Raw genomic sequence first — 24,756 nt, 5'->3', positions numbered from 1 at the left:
TTCTCCAAGGGCTTTGAACGGATGCTAAAAAAAAAACAGTTTTCATTTTATACAATGTTATGTATGTTCAGAATGCACCTTGATATAACTAGTATTTCAAAATGTGTTTTTAAAATTTTTCAAAATTTGGGCGCACTTTCCAAGTCGTAAACAAACACAGGCCTTTTCCACTATATTTAGAGAACGGTTCTCTAAAAAAGGGCGGAATAGCTTGACCTGTGTTGTTAATCTTAAAAACAGTTTAACACGCTTTGTTCACCAACACGAGGTAAGCCACTTCAAAGGAAATTCTAGTCAATTCCGACATTTGATCAAATCTTCAAGGGAGTATTCTACACCTGTTAATTATAAGTAATCAAATGACCTGTTTATTTCCCTCAGGTAACAGCTTAGCTTTAGAGTGTTTTGTTTTGTCTTGTTTTGTCTTGTCTTGTTTTGTTTTTAAAGTCTTGGCTGTGTCACTGTAATTTGACGGCTTAGCCGGATGTACGTGGCGAAATGGCTTGACGCGACCTTCTTGCATTTTAAACAATTTCTTTATTTCGCAATCAGATACAATATTTGGCGGTACGTTTTTTTTAACTTTTTGGCCCGGCCCTACAGAATTGGGAATCTCAGTTTATGACGAGGCTGAAAATTAAAGAAAAAGTTTTATCACTTTCTCACAATGTCGGAGGGAAATGCAAATTTATTTGTTTTTACGTAAGTCGGGGACTTTTCTAAAAAGCAATCAGATGGTTACGTAAGAGTATTTGGCAGCTATGCTTTCCGTTTTCATTTGTGCATGCGTCTTAAATCAAAAATATAAACACCAACCTTGTTATCGGTGGTTATAAATTTAAATGGAATTTATTTTGTTAACCACAAGAACACATGTGGGTGAATGACCATGTTATATCAGCGCTTATCAGGCCCCTCATCAACCTCAAACCGCAGAGATAATTACCCTTGGAGATTGGACTTCTGGATTGCTGGACCCTGGAACACCCTGTGAAATTCAACATTAAATAATTTGTTTTGATGTTAAAATCGCCCCCAAACTCTTATGATACTACTATAGAACGTTCTAGCCAGATATTCGGCCATTGATGTTTGATCTCACCCACGCATCGGTACAATCGGCGTTATAAATAAAGGCGAAGAAAACCCGAAATGACCAATTGTTATTTACGAACTGCATCACCTGGTCCGAGCTGGTTTGATTGTTAGACTTGTTACGACATCAAGTTTCCTTGATGAGTGTTTTTGTGCGATTCGTAATTAATACTTACGTAGCGCATATGTACGTGCAACTTTAATGCAGTCAGAATGGTAAATCGCTCCAAATGTATACTAGAGATGCTTATAGTAAAAAGAGCACATTTGTTATCATACAGCAAGTGAAAGGTGGTAAGTCGACTAGCGAATTAGATGGCTGTCTCAAGTTCAAGAAAACCACCCAATACTGGTAGTTCGATATGGCGTTTAAACCTCAACCTAGATTGATCGACATCTAAATCCACTTCCTGTCTAGAGTAGTAGCACCCATGCAATATAACTCGTTGTATGGGGAGTGTTTGCGTGGGATTTACCTGGTTGCTGGGCTGCACGCACTGATGATAAACTGATCTTTTCGAACTACTTGGCAACTCAGTGTCACCGCTATACGCTCAGCTGCTGAAATTTCAGTTCACAGCAGGGCGAAAGACTTTTCCCAGTCTGTACAGAAATGGCCAAAAATATTCCCCGCCGTGCAGAGTGGAATAAACTGATAAAACAGAGATAACAAAATACGGAGGAATCCCGATTTCTCGAACTCTCGATTTTTTTCAGTGAACCTTCCGACAACTCGAACCAAAAGTCGTTTCTGATTTCTCTCCAGCTGAACGCTGTAATTGTACCCCCGATTTCTCTAACAGTTCAATTTTTCAAACCAATTTCGTTGGGTTTCGTTAGGTCTCACATGAATTGCTCGATACCCTTTAAGGAAACAATAAATCAAACAACAGAAACAATGCCCCAAGCCTCAAAACAATTACAGCTGCTACAATAATAAAACAATTAATAGCAGCTTACGAAGCTGCTACACCCACTGCTACACTGTCTGATTTCCTCTCCCTTAGAAGTTTCCACTGTAAGAAGAAAGTAACGTGTCAACTTGGGTGAGCACGAGAGGCAAAAAATATAGCTATTACAACCGACACGTAATTTCATTACAGAAAATTAGGAGAAACAGGAAAATAGATTGGATATATAGTTCAGAGCCCGTTCCCACAAATTGATGCCATTGTAACTTGAAGAATTTTGGCTTTTTCTGCAAATGTCAACATGCTGACCTTTTCATTCAGAGCCCCAAAATCCTGCTTAGTATGAATATCGCTAAATCACTGATTACAAGTATAAAATATCGATCACGTATTTTTTTTTTCATTATTATTTCTTGCGGTCAGCAAATTCCAGTTGAGAATTATTTTCAATCTAAATAGACAAAATGTTTTGATAGTGTTGTTTCCGTTGCAAATAAGAAACGTTGAGCTGATCACGTACAACACTGCTGTATTTTTTAATTAATACACTTGACACGCGAGTGATCCACGCGGATGCCACGCGCGCAAACGTCAGTTCTTCAGGAATGTTTGAGGGAATATTTACTCAAATATGTTGGATATTTCTTTGTGGAGAAGAAACTGAGCTTTTGTTATAAATAAACATTTTGAAAGAAGATATTATTCCTGCGTAATCGTAACTAGAGAGCTGACGACGAACTTATCTGATTCACCAGTCAGTGGAAACTGACTACATGTCCAATCTGAATAGCTGGTTGTTATTTCAGCTGTCTGATTTTTTCGGGTCTTCGTCAATTCAATTCCATGCCTCAATTCAGTTGACCTCTTGTAACATTTCCCAGACTTTTAGACTTTTTGCAAGTCACTCTGTCCCCGCCAGTATTGCTGAGGGAAATTTCAAGTTATTCAAAAGCCACCCGCTAAAGCCAGTATTAAGCGGCTAATGGAAGGTCTTGCCGAGAAGTTGCACTCGACTGCTGTCAAAAGCCTGGATTAAGTGGCTGCCTGAAGTCTACAGGAAATAAAACAAACTGATCCGACCCAGATTGATTATATAAGAAAAGAAAGAAATCAATATGCAACTATGTAGTTCACAAGATAACGAAAGAACCTAAGGAAACTACTCCACGCTCCAGGGACTACTGTGTATTCTGTTGAGTGACAGAATTTCGAGAGATCGAAATACTCTTGTGATGTCTAGTAATGACAAAAGTTCAAAACGTCGTTCCATTTTACTGCTTTTGACGTCTAAACCATGTTGTTTTACAACTTTCTTGCTTCCTGCTAACGAGGCTTATTAGCCAGCACCCTGGTGAACAATTACCGATCTCGGTAACCCACACAGGAACCCATTAAAAATCACGCCCAGCGATTTATATTTTTTAAAAAATACATGCAGCCCACAAAGATTCAATCTTAAAAGTATTTAAGTTGTCTCTTGGCGTTAGGTGTGCCAGTTAGGTCTACTGTGATAATGAATACTTACTTCGCCAAATTCCTTTATGATGCACGATCAATGTTTACTATTTATTAGTTACGTAATGCCGGTTGTCACGTGCGACAACTTGACTTAGCAGCTATGTGAGTTACGTTTTCTCCTCATGCCATAGTTTCACATCGTACTCGCTCACATCGGTTGTTTTGAGATATATTGGCTCCAGAATCGTTCATGTGTAGGTAAATAGTGATTTATTTCCTTATACCGTGCCGGTTGCTGCATAGCAGACATTCTCGCATCGAGCCATGGTCACTTGAACAACCAAGTTCACTTGCTTAAGGTCGCTGTGGTTTCAAAAACAATTGAACTTATTTAGCGTACAACGTTTATACTTTGAGTGATAAGGGGTTTCGTTCCACTTTTTCCGGTTTTATACTGACCCAGTGCTCTTATGTTTGAGTATAGTCGCTCCTCGTCTAATGTCTTTCGCCGCCATACTGGCTGTCTTTGAAAGGGATCACTTTCAACAAAGTCTGTCTACACGGTGCAATCTCGAATCAGTTAGAGCTTAGTTATTAAGCACGATCCCAAGTTTTCTTCAGTTTTGGAGAGATGCTGTTGATCAGTGGAATCAAATGAAAAGTTAGATGTATAATCAGCGATGATCAAATGATAGCAAATATCACATGTGTTGTCATCCCGATCAGAGTAAAGAACCTTGAAATTTCAGAGTTGAAATTCCAGACGTCTTTTTCTTGGCAAACTTTTCACGTTGACCTCAGCTCGCCGGTTCAGTGCTAAACAGACAAAATAGCATGGGATACTAGACATGCTAGACTTCTGGTGATTTTTAATTTGTTAATCTCTCTAAATTCTTAAGGCAATGGGTGGAGTAGGGATTCGTTTAGACAATTATTGACCTCGTTTTGGGCGTAACGAATTACAAAACCCAATAAATTTCCTGGTTTTCAACACTGCTTTTATTTTGCAAGGTGAATGTCAAATTTTTGTGATCAAGTGGCTTTACTTCTATCGTAGTTCACCCAAACTTCAGCCGGAAATTAACGAAATAAAGGCAATATCTGTCTTAGTTCCTAAGACTGTCATTTCAATTATTAATGTCTCATGTTGTCGAAGTATAAGAAGCTGTGACCAGTCTGTTATCGAATTTTTTTTTTTTGCAATACACCTGCCGTCACAAAATTAGGGCAAGGCGGGTGAAAATTTTCGGGAGTTAAAAAACTACCTGTAATCGCACCAAGCGCAATGTTTAATTCAATTGGAAGACAATACAAACACAAGAGGTGCACATGTTGAAGAGAATGGAAGAGGCAATTTAATTGTTCTAGAAGGCCATTTTTTGTACTTCACAAATCTATTAGCGTGTAATTCACTCGCTGCCGCAAAATGACTGAGTACAAACCGCACTCTTAATATTTGACTTCCGGTGGGTCGAGTGGCTCTGTCAGGAAATCCGATACTTTCCGATGACGTGTGTGGCTCGCTGTCTGTCTCTTACGACAAGCGAGAATGTCAAACATTCAGTCCCAAGTGCTTTTACTCTTTTGTGTTGACAAGGATCCTCGTTTTCAGTTGACGACAGCGGTAAATTAGCGAGGGACAGCCTTCGCGTGAGGTTACCCTATATATTACGGCAGAGAGTTTCCAGTTCGCTGACAAAAATTACAATATAATCATAGTAGCGTGGGCGATAAAACGCATTTGCAAAACACATGGTCAGTCATTGGTCAATTTTCCCGGGAAGTACTTTCCTCCGATTGGTTTACGTTAAAGGGCGGTACAGTCAAGGTACAGCCGTCACTCAAATTCTTTAATTAACCAATCATTGCATTTAATGTTATCACCAATGACAACACCGCTGACGTCACGCAGGAATCAATTTCGGATATAGCGAACTCGCGGCGTGTTTGAAGAAAATTGCTTTTTCCGAATCGCGGAGAGAGTTTCAGTGTTTTGAGTTCATGGTTGGTTGTTGCCGGTACCTAGAGAGTTACTTTCGTTCGTTCGTGGCTTGGTGATGAACGGTGAAACGGGTGACAGCGAAATTTTAGAGGAAAGGAGGGGACGTTCGAATACATGGCCCCTCCCGGACCCTTCGGAGCTCACAAAATCTGAACGCGAAGTAGATCAGAGCTTGAAACAGCTCAGCGAGGGACCGAAGAAAAGTTCGCGAAAAAATGCGTGGGGAAACTTGTCTTATGCAGACTTGATAACTCGAGCTATTCAGAGCTCGTCAGAGCAGCGGTTGACGCTGTCACAGATTTACGACTGGATGGTGAACGAAGTTCCCTATTTCAGGGACAAGGGAGACAGCAATAGTTCTGCGGGTTGGAAGGTAAGCTAAGCTTATTAAGGTATGGTATTTCCTTGTTCACAAGAGCAATCAGATGATTTGACTTCTGTAACAGCTGACTGGCTCCCTAATTTCACTTTCGGCGTATTCTACGTGGCGATAATTTCTAATGTTATCTTGTTTGCGTGGCTGTCATTTTGTTGCAGAATTCAATTCGCCACAACTTGTCCTTGCACAGCAAGTTTGTTAGAGTACAAAACGAGGGCAATGGCAAAAGCTCTTGGTGGATGCTCAACCCTGATGCCAAAGGAGGGAAAACGAGTCGTAGGCGTTCTGGCTCTCTCGATTCGGCTCCCAAATCAGAGAAAAAGCGAGGGCGAACGAAAAAGGAGAAAATAAAAGAAGAAGACGGCGAGTCTCCATCGAGCCCTCGACTTTCAGTGAATCGCGCGCGTGATGGCAGGGCCAACTCTCCGGGGAATGTTTCGCCGACTAATAGTTCGAGTTCCGACTCGTTGCTCACAATTCCAGAGTCAGAGTCGCCGTTGCCCTTTCCACTCGGCGACAGCTTTGCCCGACCGCGAACTTCATCAAATGCCTCGACAGTGAGCAGTCTTGGTGGTCGGTTGTCTCCCATACCAGCTCATGGGGACGAACTTGAAGTACCGTGCGAGGAACATGTGCCTTCAAATAATTTCAACATGGCCAGCACTTCGACCCCAATGGCCGAAGAGCTCACGCAGATGGCTAACTCGATGAGTTTGGAATCATTGGCCGCTGAAAATAACAGATTAAAACAGACTTTAACACCACTCCAACCATCGTTACTTCCGTCCGAACCTCATAATGACCTCGGCATTGCTGCTGTATCAAACGGTATGAGTTCGAAGATATCGAGCAGTTTCGACACTAGCTATAATAATAGTGGATATATACAACCTATTCAACGCACTCAGCAGTCTCTGAGTCCAGAAATACTCCCCCCACAGACTATTGTTGCTCCTCGGCCTGCATACGGCAATTTACGAGTGTACAATCAACCTCCACAACAGCCTCACTTTCAGCAACGCAGTTACTGCAGTCCACAGGAACGTCAGAATACTACCCCAGCTCGCGTGAATGACATATTTTGTCGCGATCAAGAAATGGAAGTGCAACAAAGCCCAGAAAATTCTATGTTTCAGAACTTTCAGCCCAGCTATACTAACGGAATAAACGGTCTAGCACAGAACCATCAGACCTACACGTACACTTCAGACCCCTTCATTCAGCAACATGTCGGGGCAGGTCCAGTGATGATGGAAAATGGCATCCATTCGTTGCAAGGGCACCCATTCACCAGAGTGACAAACAATAATCAGCTCCAATTTATGAATGAAAAGTTTCCTAGTGATCTAGAACTGGATGCGTTTCATGGCGATTTTGACTGTGACTTAGAAAGCATTATCTGCGATGAGATGAACATGGGGGATGGAGGCTTTGATATTAACTTAGAGCAATTTATCAGCCAGATACCTAATGTAGGCGAGATACGCAGTGGTCTCTACTAATTGAAGGATTTAATTTATGGTGTACAGGATAACATTTTTATAACAGATCTAACCAAGCTTGGGCATGGTTAGTTCTTAAAATTTTTGTAAGTGACATTTTGTAAAGAAGCCCTAGGTATCTTGGGTCAAGTAACTGCCAGAATTTTCTTTTGTACAGGAGTAATTCGGATATTGACAGAGCATAAAGAATGTTGAATTTGGCATGTGATCACAGATGATCAAAAGGAAAGGTTCAACGGTCTACACAATTAGGTTGAACTGCTGCCATCTAGTGGGTATTTCCTGTCGTTCATATGTGTGCATCATCACAGGTGTAGGTAGTTCCTGCACATCTGCTCTGCACCAGATAAAAACTCCATGTTTACATCCAACACATGTTGCCTTTAATCACATTTTTGTTAGGTACTGTTTTGACCATACTAGCTTGCAGTGTTGTTGAAAATGCTTCATAATTTGGTCACATAAAGACAGTGTTGTTGATAACTGTAGTATTGGAAAGATTTGGATTTGTGTATTTATCGAATCATCCATCATTCTCTTGCTTTGCCTAAGCAGTGAAGCTGCTTCTGTGGTTTGCAACAATTTTATGATGCTGAGTTACATTTTTCAGAAATATTAAAATTATGTATACATGACACAAGTTCTTAGGTTGGAACTTTTGAATCAGGCCCTTTTTAAAAGTGGATGCTGAATTTTCTTAATGTTTGTAATGGTCTGTTTGAGTGTTACTCTACAATTTCATTTGATGTAACATTCTTGCCTGAAATGAATTTACACTTGTACTTGTTTATCTGCGCACATTATTTTTTAGACAGAGTAGATTTTTTTTTTGTTTAGTTGCACAAATTTTCCAAATTTACCAATGGTTGTCTGCTGTGTGTTTGCCAATGTGTCAGGCATGTTAGTTGAATAGTGATGCTTTTTGGTCTAGGGCATAATTTGATATAACATAGAAAATTATAACCATTCCTAAATGAATTGAATTGTATCAGTCGTATAGATCGAAGAGTAGTGCTTTGTAATATTTGTGAATATATGAAATATGATAGCTGGCCAAGACTTCTCCTTTAGAGTATGTTAAACTTGGTTCCAAGAGGTTGTGAAGTAAGTCACAAAAAATTATATATCAATGCTATGTGCCTATATTTATGATATTGAACACAATAAATTATTTTCTGTTGGCAAGTGATTCTGTTATTAATTACTTAACAGCCAGGAATAAAAATTTTATCACAAAAACTTAGGTGTGCTGCAAGCCTCCAGGTATTACATAAGATGAGAGGAATAATTGTAGCTTGATTCAAGCTGTGGATAACCGGGTTTTCTTGAAGGTTTTAAGAGAAGCACATCATTTCCATGTGCTCTCTTGCCTTCACTCCAGTGATGTATGCAAATCCACGGCTGCTTATTAAAAGGATTGAGCTATTGTTTTGAAGCGTGATACCCGCAGAGAAGACAGGTCCGATTGTTGCATTCTGAACCAATACAAAGGCCCTTTTGTTGTAAACTGTCATTTATTTCCAACAACCGATTATTCTATAGACCCTTGGGAAACATTGAATCAGCTGCATCGTTTGAAAGTTTCGTGGAGTGCCATTATCTGATTGTCTCGTGACTAGCCGCTTAGCACATGACTCGTGCGCCACCGGTCAGTTGAGCCGGCCGTGCTTGAATAAAATGCTTCTCATTTTACGCTTCTTTGCGAATCGAAAAAAAAAAAAAGCACCGCCATCGCATTTAAATGGCGGTGACAAACATCGTAGTCCGTAGGCAACACGAATTATAATGATGCAAAATGAGATTCCAGGATGCTTCAATGACTTCGTCATATCTAAGTGGCTATTTTTATTTTATTTCCACTTCACAGTTATATTATAGTGCTCGACATTTCCTCTCCTTTGTTCTGCGCTTTTGCTCTGCTTCGTCACGCATGGCTAAAACCACGCGATACTTCGCCAAGCTTTTTGTCGGTTCTGCTTTCGCTTGAAGCTGCCTGCATTGTTTCCTCCTTCAACCCCAAGGGCGCTGAACACAGAAGAGTGAATTTCAAGGGGAAAGGGAAACGAATACGTCGTTTGCATAAAAGCACAATCTCGTCCACTCATTTTTGAGACGATAATGTTTCAACGAAAAGAATTAGCCATCCGCAGGTGAATTTTTCCTGAATTCCAGCTGCGCCTTCCGCTACAGTGCACTAAAATAACAGTGCAAGGCATGCTTTTGTACAGCTTGTAACGTACACGCGCGAACCTCGATCAGCATCGCGCGCGCGATAAATGAGCGCGTGCGCGTGGGCGCCTTTCATCTGAAAAAACGCCTTCGATTTTTGCAGTAATTTGGAGAGTCTGTAACACAAGGCAGATTATATATGACAAGTAAATTGCACAGCAAAACTACGAACTAACATGTCTAAAGAGAAACTCGTTATCCAAACCTATACAACGTTTTCCGACCTCACAAATCCTGAAATCCAGACTTTGAACCTCGTCGGACTGTGGAAAATGGAATTTGCTAGAGTACAATATTTTGAACTTCTTTCTCACGTTATATTTTGTACTTATGTTTAAAGTCGAATTCGAAATTAAATTGGATCATTTTTCTGATCTCCACACTCACAGCTTTGGCCATATCAAATATATGGCTTAAATGACAAATCCCCCGCTTACTTGTTCGATATCAGTCCCTTAAGCCAGTACGTCTACCATATAGTTAAGGCGGGGGTAGTTTAAAGAGGGATTAAATTGAAAAAAAAAAGTTTTGGAACACCACCAGACAGTTGAAAGCCCCCCGAAAGTGCACCCCAGGTTGGTGGACAACTGTTTGGTGTACGTCTACCAATCAGTTAACTTCAAATTCTAATTTTAAAACAACTTCAAATCTTCAAAATTTCCTATTTTCATAAATTTTGCTAATCCTTTGAAAAAAAAAAAACATTTATCCCCAAATATGCCCAAAAATCACCAAAAAAATGTACAAAACAGCCCAAAACGTAGATATGTGGGATGAGTAGAGAGATTTTTGACTGTTCGAAAGGTGAACGAGATATTTGCGTTAAAACCATAATACCCAGCCAAAATATGACCTTCGTGTTAACCCCGCCCAGTAAATAAAAGAAAATATTCGCAATCTTGCTATCTTAAATTCGGAATGAAATCAAGGTTATTGCACTGTATTGTACTCTCTCCGCTCTCTATTCAGACAACTTTGTACGCTAATATTTTAATGGACGCCCGGTGTTGTGGCTTTTGGCAAATGCTCGGTTTTTCATAAGCATCAGGTTTTTTAAACAAAAAGTCAAGTTGCTTCCATTAGATCGCTATTTTCTGGATTATTTTGTTGACCGTGAAATTTGACTGTCTTTCAGGCCCACAACTTATTGTTTTGCACTCTTTTAAAAAGTAAAGGAATGACCTCAAAACTACCGAAATCGCAAATTCTTAACCGCCAAGGCCTTCGGCTTAAAGCGAAGCAAAACAAAAAATTAAAAAAAAAAAACGCAAAAGAGAAAGAAAGAAAGAAAAAAAAAAACAGACCTCAGTTCCGCTTCCCAAATAACAACATGGGCCTGCAGTCCGACTGCAGGCTTTTCCGTCGTTCTCTACAAGACATGCGCAGTATGCAATAAATTTCGCGCGAAAGACAGATTTTGGAAAGTCACAGTGAATTCAACTTGTACCAGCCAAATATTGATTTTTTTATTGCTGTTTATGGCATTACATCCGTGTGATCCTTTCACATAATGATAGAAGGTTGCATAGTGGCGAAGTTGGTACTTGGTAAGTTTAAAACTGTAGGGTATTTACGCGATAAGCTCGCCCGCATCATGAGACAAACGTCACCATCTTGTTCTCTCCTAAGCTTCATGTTGTCTGGTGGACAGGTTTAGGTGTGAATTAAGACTTACTTACTTCTTTTCATCCTCTTATCTGATACCCTGCTAATACAAGCTTTGCAGTACGTCCTGTTTTGACAGATTTTGTTTTCGTGCTCATCACAGACATGCTCATCGACTGATCGGTTAAGTGGACGGTGCAGTGATAGTGTTTACAGGATAAGCATTCAAGGTCAACGTAATCTCCAAATCTGAATCAATAGCTAAATAGCCGATGATAAACACGCTGAAACAGCGATTAATTGATAAGTAAATTCTAAAGCTATGCGATTCACGGTATTACTATTTGTGGCTCTTTCTTGATTTCTTTTGTAAGGCTCTTTCCATGCTTGCAGAAAAGATTTTACATGTAGTCTTAGGCCCGGTTCAAACGTCGGACTTTACATGTGCCGAACCTAATACCAACTTGGGTCGACCCAAATAATTAAGTTTGGCAGTTGATTCAAATGTCAAACCTACTTTAATTGAACTTAATTGCAAAAATAAAAGAGATTCTATTGCAAACGACGGTTATTGCTAACCAAAATGGCGGAAAAATGGGTAAAAATGTAATTGTAAACATGAAGAGCTTGCTTTTCTTGCAAGTGCGATAAAGGAGAGTAGAACTAGTTGAAGAAGGCGACCCAGATGCAATCAGCAGTAAACAACCGAAGACGATTTTTGAATTTGGTTTGCCTGATATTATCACTTATTCCCAAAGGAACATCACAATTCCTCGTCCAGTTCGTTCCTGTCGTCGGTTTCTTCAAGATTCATTTATTTTGTCATTTTCTCTCAAAAACATGACTCACAGTATGCCACCAAACTGGCTGCTTTCCAACCCGCTACAGTCTCATCGTTTTCAAATGTGGAACACCGCGTGCAGCAGTGGTTTATGCATATCAGGCAAGTATATTTCATGCTCTCGAAGCAATAGGAACACATATCATCCCGCTCTTCCCGCTATTTTGTTCCAAATGATCAAAACAAGGTGTGTGTGTATGACAAAAGTAGGAAACGTGCAGATATCTGGGTAAAAATTAATTTATTTAATGTATTTGTAATGTATGCATTAGGTTTGGTACATGAAAAGTTCGACGTTTGAATCAGAGTCGCTCCACAGTTGAACTGACCAACCAACTGGCCATGTCAAACTTAATTCCCGGGTCGACCCAAATAGCATCTGTCGAACTTAATTGATTCAAACATCGATCTTGTCATGTACTTAATTGGGGCTATTAGGTTTGGCGCATGTAAAGTTTGATGTTTGAACTGAGCCTCGCTGTCCTGCAAAATCTCGAATTGACCATTTGATGCTCCTTCTTATTATATCTCTTAGGTACTACACACAATGTGATTAGTTAATTTAGTGGCCGTATTCTACTGCACGGCCCCCTAACATTTGAAGCTGTTTCTGTTGCCAAAATGTTTCATTGTCTATCACCAAGTTTTCCTGTAATTTTGTTGATAGCAAACGTATGTGCAAACCTTTTCATTTTCGTAAACGTTTGGTGCCATGTATAAAAAGTGCTAATGACTTAGCAACTTGTTTTACTTTTGATGTTTGTCAGTCATTTAAATCCAAGTAACTGGAAATAGTTTTCCAAACCCATCAGGCACACAGTAGAGATAATAGGTTTTAGCTGTAAACATGTTTACCCTATGATGTTACTTTAGCAGATTGTCTTCTCGATCTGTAATGTGTACTGTAAATTATGGATCTTCCTTTTTCCCCTTTGATTTATGGCCCAGGCATTTTGTGTGGGTCATAAACCGATATGGGAAAAAGTCAGTCAGTAACTTACAGTACATGCTTCCAATTCGGTTAGTAAGAGGTATTTTTAATAGCTTAGAACCAAACAAAGTAAATAGCCTTTGTAAATATTGCAAGTCATAACTTCATACACTTATTGACCAAACACAAATGGACCATAGTTATGGTCTGAGATGTGAAGCATTTGGATCACGTGTACTAAAGGCATCTGTAGTTGAGTGTGAATTGATACCCTAAATTGATACACCTATCGATACTAGATTGACACTCATTGACACTTGGCCGACCATTGACCAAATGTCGATTAGGTTTTGTTCAAGATGTTGATCAAGTGTCGACTGAGTATTGATCAAGGTGTCCATCGAGTGTTGATCGAGAGTGTTGATCGGGTCAATTAAGTGAATCGATTGACACTCGACCGAGGATGCCTTTAATACACTGATTCAAGCATTCTAAGCCTGTCCTGCCCAGTAGTTGCCACTTAGACTACCTTGTAACGTGAAGCCTGTCATGTAAAGTCAGACCTCTTCTCACCCCAATCCCCAAGAGGTGTGGGTCAAGAAGGACTGGTCCATCTCTGCCTGTGTCTCTGAAGGATTAGAGTAAGAAGATGTCTGACATTTCACACTAAATTGAAAATATTTATTTACTTAAGTTGATGAATGATTTGTTACGAGCCAAAGTTTGTTGGAACAATATCTATAATACAGTTCAGTTTAATTTCCATAAATTAATTAGTTTTGTCCCTTGATAATCACCAACATGGTTCTTTGTTGCTGTGCTTTTTCTTATTGTCTCAAGTTAACACTATTTTGTAAGCCTGCTGAGTGGAAGCTCACATTCTTACTGCTTTCTTTCTCAAAATTATTAAGGTTACTTGAAACAAGAAGAACTTTACAGAACATGCTCTGCTTTCCAGGACGAATGTTCTCTATTCCATGACAACAACAAGGAACTGGACAATGTATGTTGCAGTAATTTTATAGCCTACATAACCGCTGGTTTAGTTGGGGTAGAGCATGTGAGTGCATGAGCCCAAATTGCAGTTCTGTAATTGAAATCTATGTAATGAAACAAGAGAATCCCTGTTCCATTAGATCGTAGGATTGAAACATTTTTTGCAGGCCTGTTTTAACCACAATTTTAAAAGTGTGTATCCAAAATTTATGTGAGGCCACTTTCTTAGGTTATTCTGGAGAACTTTTTGTGATTTTCAGGATATATACTTTTAGTTGAAAAATTCCAATTTGCTGTTAAAAAGGTACGAATATTCTGAAGCCTGCAATTCATCAACACAGGATGTAAAAAAAAAATGCAAATTTCCTCAAATTTGACATTTTCTTGAGTTAAAAGAATTTTTTGCCTAACTGCTTGCAAACAAGACAAGTCTTTCAGTGTTCCAGAGAGGGATGAACATGGAAAGAGAGATAATTATAGAGGGATTTTGTGGTACTTTGGTTGTTTCATTGTTTAGGATTATGGAAATTTGTTTGTTATTGTCAAGCTGTCACAATTTGTTCATTTGAAGTTGTTTCAGGTGACCGAGAACATTTTCCTTTTCTTTTCATAGGTCTTCCTAACAGCTGACCTGAAGACGATCTTGGATGACTATTCCCAGTTGAGAGAATCAGGTCTTATGAAACATTTGTTAGTATGAACCCTCATTGCTGGGACATGCAAACCATCCCGCCACGATAAAGTGGTGATCCCACCTGGGTAGATCATAAGCAGACAGCTCATATAAATGGAAATGGTATTTGTTTAGGAAATTTTGACTGTCCTTTGGGTCAACATTGCAATGTATTTCGAATTCTTTTTTTCAGGAAGAGAAAACGGCGTGCCAAGTAGTACTGCTGTCTTAAAGTCTCTTTGGAAGGATTTAGATGTAGTGATTGGACAACTGAAGTAAGTGTTTTAATTAAAGAAAATTTTGACCACAACTTCAGTGTAAAGAAAATTAACTGTTCAAATTGCAAAAGGCCTAAAAAGACAAAACAAAAAAAAGACATTAAATAACAGTGATTAAGTTACTTCTTGAAAAAATAAGAAAAAAAAAAACAGTGCATCAGGCAGGCAACCAGAAAAATCTTACAATGTACAAGTCATGTACTTAACTGTTAGAACTGAACTGTTAGCACTAGTGAATAGTGCATTCAATGTAGTTGCTGCCTTAGGCATCTTCAATAAAATATTTAATAAGAAACAAGATACCAAAGCAGAGTCAACATTTTAGCCATCACAAGCTATTGATGCTGTCACAGCCTCTGTCTCATGTGAATGTGGTGGGAATCCATTTGTTACATGAGCTTGGGTGAACCAGGTCACTTGCCAAAACATCCCCATGTTGGGCTGGAAGTTCAAATTCACGTCTCAGTTTAGACCTGATATTGTTCAACATTGTTCTACACTTTACAAGCAAATTTTATCTGTCAGTTTCAAATGTTAGTCATGACAAATCCTTTAGTCAGTTATACAAAGGAACATTTTATAGTTTCATAATTATTTGACCTTTTGTTTGCAGATATGCCACCATACCGTCAAACACACCAAAGCCATCTATGAGTCAGTCCAGTGAGTTATCAAAGAAGTGATTGCCATGCGTTTCGTTGAATGTTAGGTTTGAGAATGTGGTGGTTCTTCAAGGCAGTGGCTCATAGTTGGTTGAATGATTTAGTTCAGAGGGAAGTGGCTGTTGTAGAGAGCTGGCTGTTATGGGGAGATAAAGGTGTAACATGACACCTGTCATTTTTCAGGGGCAGCAACATTTAAAAAAAAACGCCTATTGTAGCATATAAGTATATTTCATAACACAATCAAGATATATCAATTAAACATGAACCAAAGAGAAACAGATCAGTGACGTACATTACCGCACAAGTTTTGGAACCTTTTACAATAAAAATTGGATCTTGTATGCACAGTTTATCAGTCATTGATTAACTGTCCATTGTTGAGAGGTTACTGTGGCAGTTGGGGCATGTTTTAGTGGCTGTTGCTGTTGTGGAGGTGGCAATTGTACAAAGGTTAAAATAAGAGTAAATGTATAGACTGTCCACTGGGACAAAAAAAGTGTCAGTTATAGAGAGGTGGCTATTAGAGAGGGTTTGATTGTATTTGTGTCACATATTTTCTTATGGTTTGATTTAAGCTTTGGGTGAAAACTTCTGTATAAAAACATAATTTTCTAAATTTAGTATTTTCACTAGCAAGAACAATATTTACTGACAATATTGTTGTTTAATTAACTCTCTTTTATGTTCTTCAAACAGCACGCACTAGGCGGTTTAACAATGCCCGTGCAAGAAGAAAGATGTTGCCCAGAACGCAAGAAAATCTTACAACTGCAACATCAAGTCCTTCCACTACTCAGCATCCTATTAGACCTAATGTAAATAATACAACAGAAAAACTGCCGCTACCAAGGCTCTCAACTGTTAATTCACCACCAGATCTGCTCAAATCATCAAGTAAAAATCACTCTCCAGTTCTTCAGTTTACAAGTACTAGTAGAGTAGCGCTAAATGGTATTCAGTCGACTACCAACAATGAACCTGTAACTGTACACAGAACCCCAAGTACTGTACAATCTATTGGGTCTGCTGTGGCAATCACTAGTCCATGTGTTAGTAGAGGAGGCCAGGTAGCCAAAACATCAATTGATGTAACTTCAAGAGTTTTTAGTATTGGTAATAGCAACAGTGAACTTGCTAGAAATGGTGACATTACTGAAGACATGTTTGATGGGATGGATGATGGAAGTGTGCTTAATGATCAAGACTTCAGTGATAGGAGAACAGAGAACAAGTCTCCTCCTGTGATTGCTATAGACGACAATGAAAGAATCAAAGAGCAGGTAGTGCTTACAGTGGAAGAACATTCACTATCTCATTCTCATCAGAACCAAAGTGAATTACATCCACGATCACCAAAACGAAAAGGGTAAGGGACTAAGGTGCAGTGAAACAATGCATGGAATTTACTTATTCTGTAACAGCCGGTGCTGCAACAGTTATTTTAGCCTGCAAACAGAGTTTATAATGCTAGAAAATTTATGCTGAAAAAGAAAAATTTCCCCTTTGTAACTCTTTGTGGGAACAATTATTCTAGAAAAAAAAGTCTCACCTGGTCTCCATTCAGTTACCTTCACCTGTGACAAATCTTTCCTAACCAGCTTTTTCAAAAATGAAGTCAATTTGTTCATTTGCAGAATTCAGCCTAAGAAAAGAATTCCTCAAGGAGCAACTGGGTAAGTGGATAATATGTTATTGTTTCTAAATAAAGATGTCTACTTAATTTATTTTGTCCCAGGGCAAATGTTTATGGTGCAGCTATTGATCAACTGTGGGAATTGAGTAGTCCAGGTTCAAAGCCCTGGCCAGGGTTATTGTGCTGTGTTCTTGGGCAAGACACTTCCCTCCTGCAGTGCCTCTCTCCACCCAGGGGTATAAATGGGTACTGACGGATTTAATGCTGGGGGTAACCCTCCCATCCAGGGGGGAGTAGAAATACTCCTAGTTGCTTCATGCTACAGAAACCAGGATAAGTTGGCTCGTGTACAGACTTTACCTTACCTTTTTCATTGATTATAACTAATATCTTGCATGAAGTAGCAGATGATATGATAATATTTTGCGTTTTTTTCTGCAGCATGTCAACAGTCAATGACTCACCTGTCAAGCTGGTTCCAGAGTCTGCTGAGGTTGAAATGGACCTCATTTGTTCATCTGATTCTTTAACTCCAGTAAGTTCCTAGAATATACAGCTGTGCATCTGGGCATTGTCCCAAAGTTAATACACTCTTTAGCTTACCATGATGCTTTAAAAGCAGTAAATCCCCAAAAGTTGCAACCATCTACAAGAAACAATTTACATTTACATTTTTACACTTACATTACATTTACATTACATTTATGATGTTGTGCACTTTCCAGGTGTGATCGGGGTCGTCCATTGTACCCACATCAGGATCATATGTTCAAACAAAGAAAATGCTATGGCTATGTTTCTTATTTTTATCAATGAGGAGGCAGTGTGGCCGAATGGTTTAGGGCACTGGTTATAAATCTGGAGGTCCCGAATTCAAGGCCTCTACCCTGCCACTAGCAGGACTTGTTTCTCAGTAGTCCTGAGTTCAAATCCTTGGTCACGCTTTGTAAATAGCCAACTGATTTTTAACTATGCTGCGTTTATTTGAAATATTTGTTTCTTTTGTTTCAGTGGCATGCCTGTAAACTAGCTAAGCTTAGTACTTGTATAGCTAAGTGCTTGACCACTATAAATAAGATTTACATTTACATTTACATTACATTTAAACAATGAAATGTCTTTGTTGCTAATTTTTGTAACTAACAACCCTCTGAAAGTAATGACTTTCCAAAAGTGACAATCTCAAACTTAATTATTTTGAGTTGTTATGTGAAACAATGGAATTATCAAATACAACAGGCTGAACCAAATGATCTGATATTCTTCATAGATAGTCCTTATTACAAAGGCAATATACTACTCTGTTTGACGTAACACAACTTCTTTTCAAAATGTACCCCCTCCGTGGGAACATATTTATTTTATCAAGATGGATCAACCCACACGTGGTACACATTTTAGCTACACATTAGTAGAGGTCCCCATAAACATTATGACCCTCTGGAATCCCACTTAATCTGAAAGTAATGAGGGTTGTTAGTTTGGGAAGTTAATACTATTCTTTTACTTGTGTTCTTTCATGTTGCATTGACGTTCTGATGAGAACTAATGTGTTGGTCACTCCTGAAGATTTTAAAGAATAACTTTGCAGAAATTTCTCAATTTTACTGAGTGTCTTTTGTTACTCTAGCAATCATTCCTTGGCACATTACTCAACACTCCTCTGTTGCAAGAGAGACTGGCAGAAAATATCAACAAAGTAGTTGGGAGGTGAGAATATGGAAATAAATTAACTTTGTTGAAGTGATAATCTTTTCAGTGTAGAAAAACTTTAATCTGTAACACTACCTGCTAAATGTCCATGCAATGCTCATTCAGCAATAATGTCTCAGCCGTATAATGACTGAGAAGTGGTATTTTTTGCTGTACATTGTCTGACCAATAGTGTAGCCTCTTGAATATACCCATTGTGTGGGGGCAAAAGCGATCATTTGATGAAAATATTGAAAGTGTGTACTCTATGACGTAAGTAATTTCTGTGTGGATGAGGGCTCACTCTTTAAATCATGAAAGCACACACCCTGATAAGTCTTATTGTTTATAATAGAAGGGTTTGTCTTGTAGCACTCGACAGCATCCTGTTAGTGATGAACCCCCCTCTGACACCACGCAGAGCTTGACAACAACAGAGGCCAGCAGTGACGACGTGTTAATGGCATCAAATCAGGTAGATGGTTACATTTGCTGCTTCTTTCCTTTCTGTAATAAACATACATGTACATGTTAAGCATGCTCTGGTCTGAGATGTTGCTATACATTTTTTTAATCTCCAGGGTGCTGGAGGTGATATTCCTGTGAAAGAAATCATGGATCTTATGCAGGGAGACCCAGCATTTGATGTACTGTTCTCATTCTTTGGACTTGGTAAGCTTCATTTATTGTACTCTTCTCTTTTTACCGTAGCCTGCGTAGCTGGTGGGATTTTGCAGGCAAGTGCCTTTGTTTTGGCAGTAAAGAGTAGCAAAGCTGCAAGAGGATTGGTGAGGAGTCGAGCAGCTTTGCCACTCACATATTCACTCTTTTGCCTGTGTAGGAATAAAATGGAGGCTCTGCCACCAAAAATCACTCGCCCACAAATTCTGTCAACTACGCAGGCCAAGGAAGCTGCATTGACCTAGTAGTATGTGAAATGTCTTTTGAGGTGATTGGCCCAAGTTTGAGCACTCGCTGGCGTCCTTGTGCTGGGTTTTTAGGTTGGGTTCCACCTATGCCCTTACTCTCACAGTGCCTTTCTCTATGCAGGAGACTGGAGTACAAGTTGGTATGGACAAATTAAATTGTTTGAATAACCTGACAAACATGCTGGGAGGGGAGAGGGGGAAGGGAGTTAACTAACTGAAGGCGTTTAGCTGGAATGGAATAGCATCCCATTCCTTGGAAGAGCAAACTCCTCTCAAGAGATTTCATGTTCCAGAAAATGCAGTGAAACGCCAGATCAGTAATCCGTCAAGGCTTGTACTTGATGATATTACATAGAGGATTAAAGATAACCCAAGTATCTTTCATCCCTCTGTGGTCAGACTTCATCTTTTTTTCTTATCCCAGTAATTTACCTAATCAAGACCTCTTGCCATTTTAACAGATGCTCTAGATGCTTTACCTTCAGCCGCAAATTCCACAGCAGACTCAAATGCCAGTACAGTGTTGCCAGAGACCTCTGCTGGATCATGCCAGCCTGAAAAATCTACTTCTTGTGTTTCTTCCTCTGGTATTAACCTTGCTGGTAACATGTTTACTTAAACAAGTGCCACAGCACATATTACATTTTATGATGTGCCATTTATTCAAACTACAGCTAAGTAGCTCTATGCACTGACAATACCGATAAGTGATAAGTTAATTCTCTAGTTGCTCATTTGACTGTCAGTATATTTGAGATTAAAGGAGCTCAGTCAAGGCATTTTGAGTTATTTTGGCCAAGTACGAAATAACCTTAAATTGAAGGAAGCCTACAAAATAGTAGTTTACTGAGACAGAAAAACACCAAAGAGATAATAATAAACCATAAAGGAACAGGGATGGTTAAGGATGGAGAAGATTAACATGGATTACAAACAAAAAACTATGAAAATTCAGGCTTACCTTTTCAAGATGCGCAAACCGTTATGTAGCTCCTTTGAATAACATTTTTTTTTTCAGCAGATAGTCTTGAAGCCCCGCCATTTCCCGAGGAGTGTGACTCTGTTTCAGGAACAGAGATCACCCCCGTGCTGCCAACAGCATCAGACCAGCAGCTGGAAACTCCAAGGTCTTCATCTGCCTCTGATTTGCACTTGTCAGGTTTGTGTAGATTTCTGGTTGACGTGATAAATATCTGATATGTTAGTTTTACAAACGAGCAAGGATCAATGATGAAATTTGAAAATACTTTGAAGTGAAAATCCCTTGTGAAAGTACTTCTCATTAGCTTTCATTTGAATGGTCACACATTAGTGTTTCATCCACAGACTTAAAAGTTAGAACCACCTTGCGTAGTAAACAGTACCACATGAAAGTACTGCTCAATAGCTTTCACTGGAGTGGTCACACACCATGTTTTTTTTTCTTTAAACGTAAAAATTAGAATTACATCCTACCACATAACCCTATTCCAGAGTGCTCGTGAGGTTCACTGCAGTGCTGATTGGTGTAACACGAATAGCTAGAAATTGATATCTGATACATAATTTTTTTTTTCCTCAGCTACCAGTATTGTGACAGATGCGTTGCTGTTACTGGCAGGAAGCCCTCAGAAAATTCCCCCTCATTCACAATCACAGCTGGATCGTTCTGCAAGTGTACTAACCTCGGGGAAGCGAAATCCAGTAACCCCGCTAAAGAAAACACATTCTGTTCAAGAACAGTCTGCAAATGACAAACAACCCCGTGTGGATTCCTTACCCAGCAAGGCTGGTCTTATCACATCAACGTTTCCTTATGTACGAGCACTTGATTTTAATATAGACAAGGGACTGGAACCAGTTAAGAGAGGTCCAAGGAAAGGGAGCAAGAGTAAGAAGGGAGCCAAGCAGAAAACTGTAACGGATCAACAAAGCAAAGCACCATTAACCAAGAAAGGAGGAGGGGGCAACAAGAGACATTTGGAAGCCAGTAAATCAACACCATCATCTAACGCTGCTGTAGGTTACAGAAATACACAAGCTGTGTCACCCTCAACTATTGCTACAAACGTTTATTCAGGCATTGGTCCACCATTGCTCAACTGTGACAGTGCATTCAACCACTCAAGTAACACCATCCCCTCCCCGGTTAGTTTTGTGGTCCCAAGAGCTTGCCACAACACTCAACCTTACAATGTGGTCAGCTGCGGCACTTTACCAACTCGTTCACCTATCAGTGAATGTAGTCAGACCACCACACCATCTACGTTGCCTGGTAACCTGGTCAGGCCATCTGCTGGACCTGTACCGCAAACAGTCACTTGCACCAATCCAAGTTTGGACCCTTCCACTTCACTTGTCACGGTTGTCAACTCACTTAATTACCCCGTCAATTTCACCAGTGCAGTTACGAGCCACCCTTCGTCACCTTGCAATAATACCAGCTCGGGGAATTGTCCTGTCCCGGTCAATCACAACCACTCATCTTGTATGACCTCTGCCGCTGTCAACTTTTCCACTCGTGGTTCAGTTCAGGTCTTGTCACCTTTCATTCCTAACAGTGCAGGTTCTGTTTTCACCCCGGTTCCTAGTAATCTCACAACCCAACACACAACTGTCGCCCCTTCAGCTGGCGGTTTAATGAACCCAATCGCATGCCCAATTCCCTCTCCATCTGTCAATCTTGCCATTGGAGCCAATAGTAATCCCGCATTCCCTGCCAGCCTCGCCGTTTCAAGTTTATCATCGTTATCTCACGTTGTCAACACTGTGACTTCATCGCCTTTAACAGGATCTACTCAAGCTGTTATCCCTGGCCATTTCACAGACTCATCGGTGGTCAGTTCAACCACCAGCTCTAGTAATTCGCAAACTAGTCAAGAACAGAATGCCCGCGAATCAACTGGAACGCGAACCTCGTCTACTGATGCAGTTGTCACGCAGGCAACTGACGCAGTTGTCACGCCGGCAATTGACTCAGGTGTCACGCAGGCACCTGTAAGCTCATTATCCCTGCAAGCTTCTAATCTGTTGCAGTCACTAGCAGTACAGCATGCAAACACAGAGAAGAACGAACCACGAAATATAGCATCTATTCAAAGCGTAACCCAGCTCAGGAAAGAAAACGCTCAAAGTTTTGAAAAAATCACTGCTCTCTCAAATTCAGAGTTAGTGCGTGGACAGCAACCTCTAAAGGACAAGTCTAAACAGAATGTGAATTTATCTAAAGACAGCGCGATAATGCTCGGTGAAAAACACAAGGATGACATTTCTTTGGTTTGTAAGTCACCCAGCACTGGGCCATTAGAGAAGGGCTTGAGGGACAATGTAACTGTTTCAGGATATTTGCCGAAATCGCCGGAAAACAAGAATGGAGGTACCACTACTTTGGTAATCATGAATCAGGGATGTAGGGAGCCGATGGGGGAAAATTCCGCAGGCTTCTCACAAACACGAACGAGTAGCGAAACAGAAGCACAAGGGTCGCCAAAGCCAAGAAGGAAAAGGCGAAGAGATTCATTGCAAAAGGAAAAGGTAAATGAGTGTTTTCCAGAGTAGCAACTTTTAAAACAACTTATTCTCAATCACGCGAGAGCAACATTCGGGATCTTTTTTGGCCACCTTCTATGTTTGATCGTACCAACTCTTGATTAACTTGAGAGAATGATTACTGAAATTCATGCAAAAAGGTTTGTTCAAAATGGACTAAACAGATCAAATTATGTTGCTTTTAGCCAGCCGGGAGCTAACCCTAAACTAGTCGTGACTGCCTTTGTACGTTTACTTGCGTTTGGCTTTAGTTGCTTATTATTGCTTCCACGCAAGGCGGACTGTAAGAGATTTTAGCTGAGAAGTCTTGCTTGCCAGATCGCAATCAGTGCTTTTAACACCATTTTTTTTCTAGGAAAAGAAGACCAAATCGTCATCTCGACCTTCGAAGGTTTGTTATGTTAAAATTTAAGTGTGGTATAAAATCAAACTCAAGAACATCTTGCTAAGGCAAGGTGACATGATCAATTAATTAAACACACGGAACACACGCGCAACAAACGGTAAAATAAAAAAAACCCCGCAAGATTGCCGCATAAAAGTTTGTTAGAAGAGTTCTTGCGAAAATTTGTGGGAGTCTAAGCTAAATTGATCAAGCAGACCTCGATTGTAAATATTTTTGTACTTTTAGAGATTAGAAATGTTATTTAAGCTAAGAAAGCTGAGCTAAGAAGCTAAGTACTTTATTAACGTGTCGAAGTCGGTAGCATACAATGTATACTAATTGGGGACACCTAACTATGATTACTTATCTAACAATTAATAAAATATGAAATTAATACATGTACGTATGTAAGTGTTTCAAAATATATATATAAAACAAACAATGAGTCATGCAGTAAGATCAAGTGTTAACTTAATTTGTGGTTTTCGTTTTTTTCAGAGATCCAAGACCAAAGCGGACAGCATCAATTTCCCTTCAGATCTTAATGTTGAAGAATTTTTAAACAAGCTTCACTATGAAGTAAAATAGATTTATTTAATTCAGATGATAGAATTGAAATTACAAATTGAAACTTTTACAACAAAATATGTAAATACAAAGAAGAGATCTATTTTTATTGCGCCATTTTCAAAGTAGAATATATTACACTATGTGTGACAAAACATTACGGATCTTTCAAGACTAATTTTGGCGAAGATCTTTTAAAAAGAGTTGTTGAAGTGTGTTTGTGAGAGCTCTTTCACAGTCGTTGGTAGAAGCTTATAGCCTCGGCAGTACTCTCGTTCCCAGATCTCTCGTTTGCTCATCCACAAGAGACTTGGAAACGAGACTTTCTCGTCAGTTCTCATTTACACTAGAATCCATTTTGAAAATCGAAAGAATTTGAACAGGCCGCTGCCGTATTCGTATTCTGGATATTGGACTGGAACCAGCTTGCAACTGAAGCTAATGCGGGGAGCCTTTT

At 39.6% G+C, this 24,756-nt stretch overlaps 2 protein-coding genes across 2 annotated transcripts; both read left to right on the top strand.

The window, feature by feature from the left end:
* Positions 1-4,764: 4,764 nt before the first annotated feature.
* Positions 4,765-8,532, top strand: LOC145480687 (forkhead box protein O1-like). Its single transcript, XM_081458988.1, has 2 exons — positions 4,765-5,839; positions 6,004-8,532. The coding sequence occupies exons 1-2, from the start codon at positions 5,522-5,524 to the stop codon at positions 7,345-7,347; spliced, it is 1,662 nt and encodes a 553-aa protein (XP_081315114.1). The 5' UTR covers positions 4,765-5,521; the 3' UTR covers positions 7,348-8,532.
* Positions 8,533-10,841: 2,309 nt separating this feature from the next.
* Positions 10,842-24,756, top strand: LOC145480685 (uncharacterized). Its single transcript, XM_081458987.1, has 16 exons — positions 10,842-11,123; positions 13,865-13,956; positions 14,563-14,623; positions 14,816-14,897; positions 15,514-15,563; positions 16,262-16,931; positions 17,200-17,238; positions 17,640-17,733; positions 18,829-18,908; positions 19,263-19,365; positions 19,472-19,562; positions 20,281-20,421; positions 20,838-20,978; positions 21,381-23,332; positions 23,703-23,738; positions 24,231-24,756. The coding sequence occupies exons 1-16, from the start codon at positions 11,087-11,089 to the stop codon at positions 24,318-24,320; spliced, it is 3,759 nt and encodes a 1,252-aa protein (XP_081315113.1). The 5' UTR covers positions 10,842-11,086; the 3' UTR covers positions 24,321-24,756.

This window comes from Orbicella franksi, chromosome 3 (genome assembly GCF_964199315.1).
Source record: "Orbicella franksi chromosome 3, jaOrbFran1.1, whole genome shotgun sequence".
Classification (NCBI taxonomy): domain Eukaryota; kingdom Metazoa; phylum Cnidaria; class Anthozoa; order Scleractinia; family Merulinidae; genus Orbicella; species Orbicella franksi.
The sequence above is the reverse complement of the archived record's forward strand: the minus strand, read 5'-3'. Positions and strand labels throughout refer to the sequence as shown.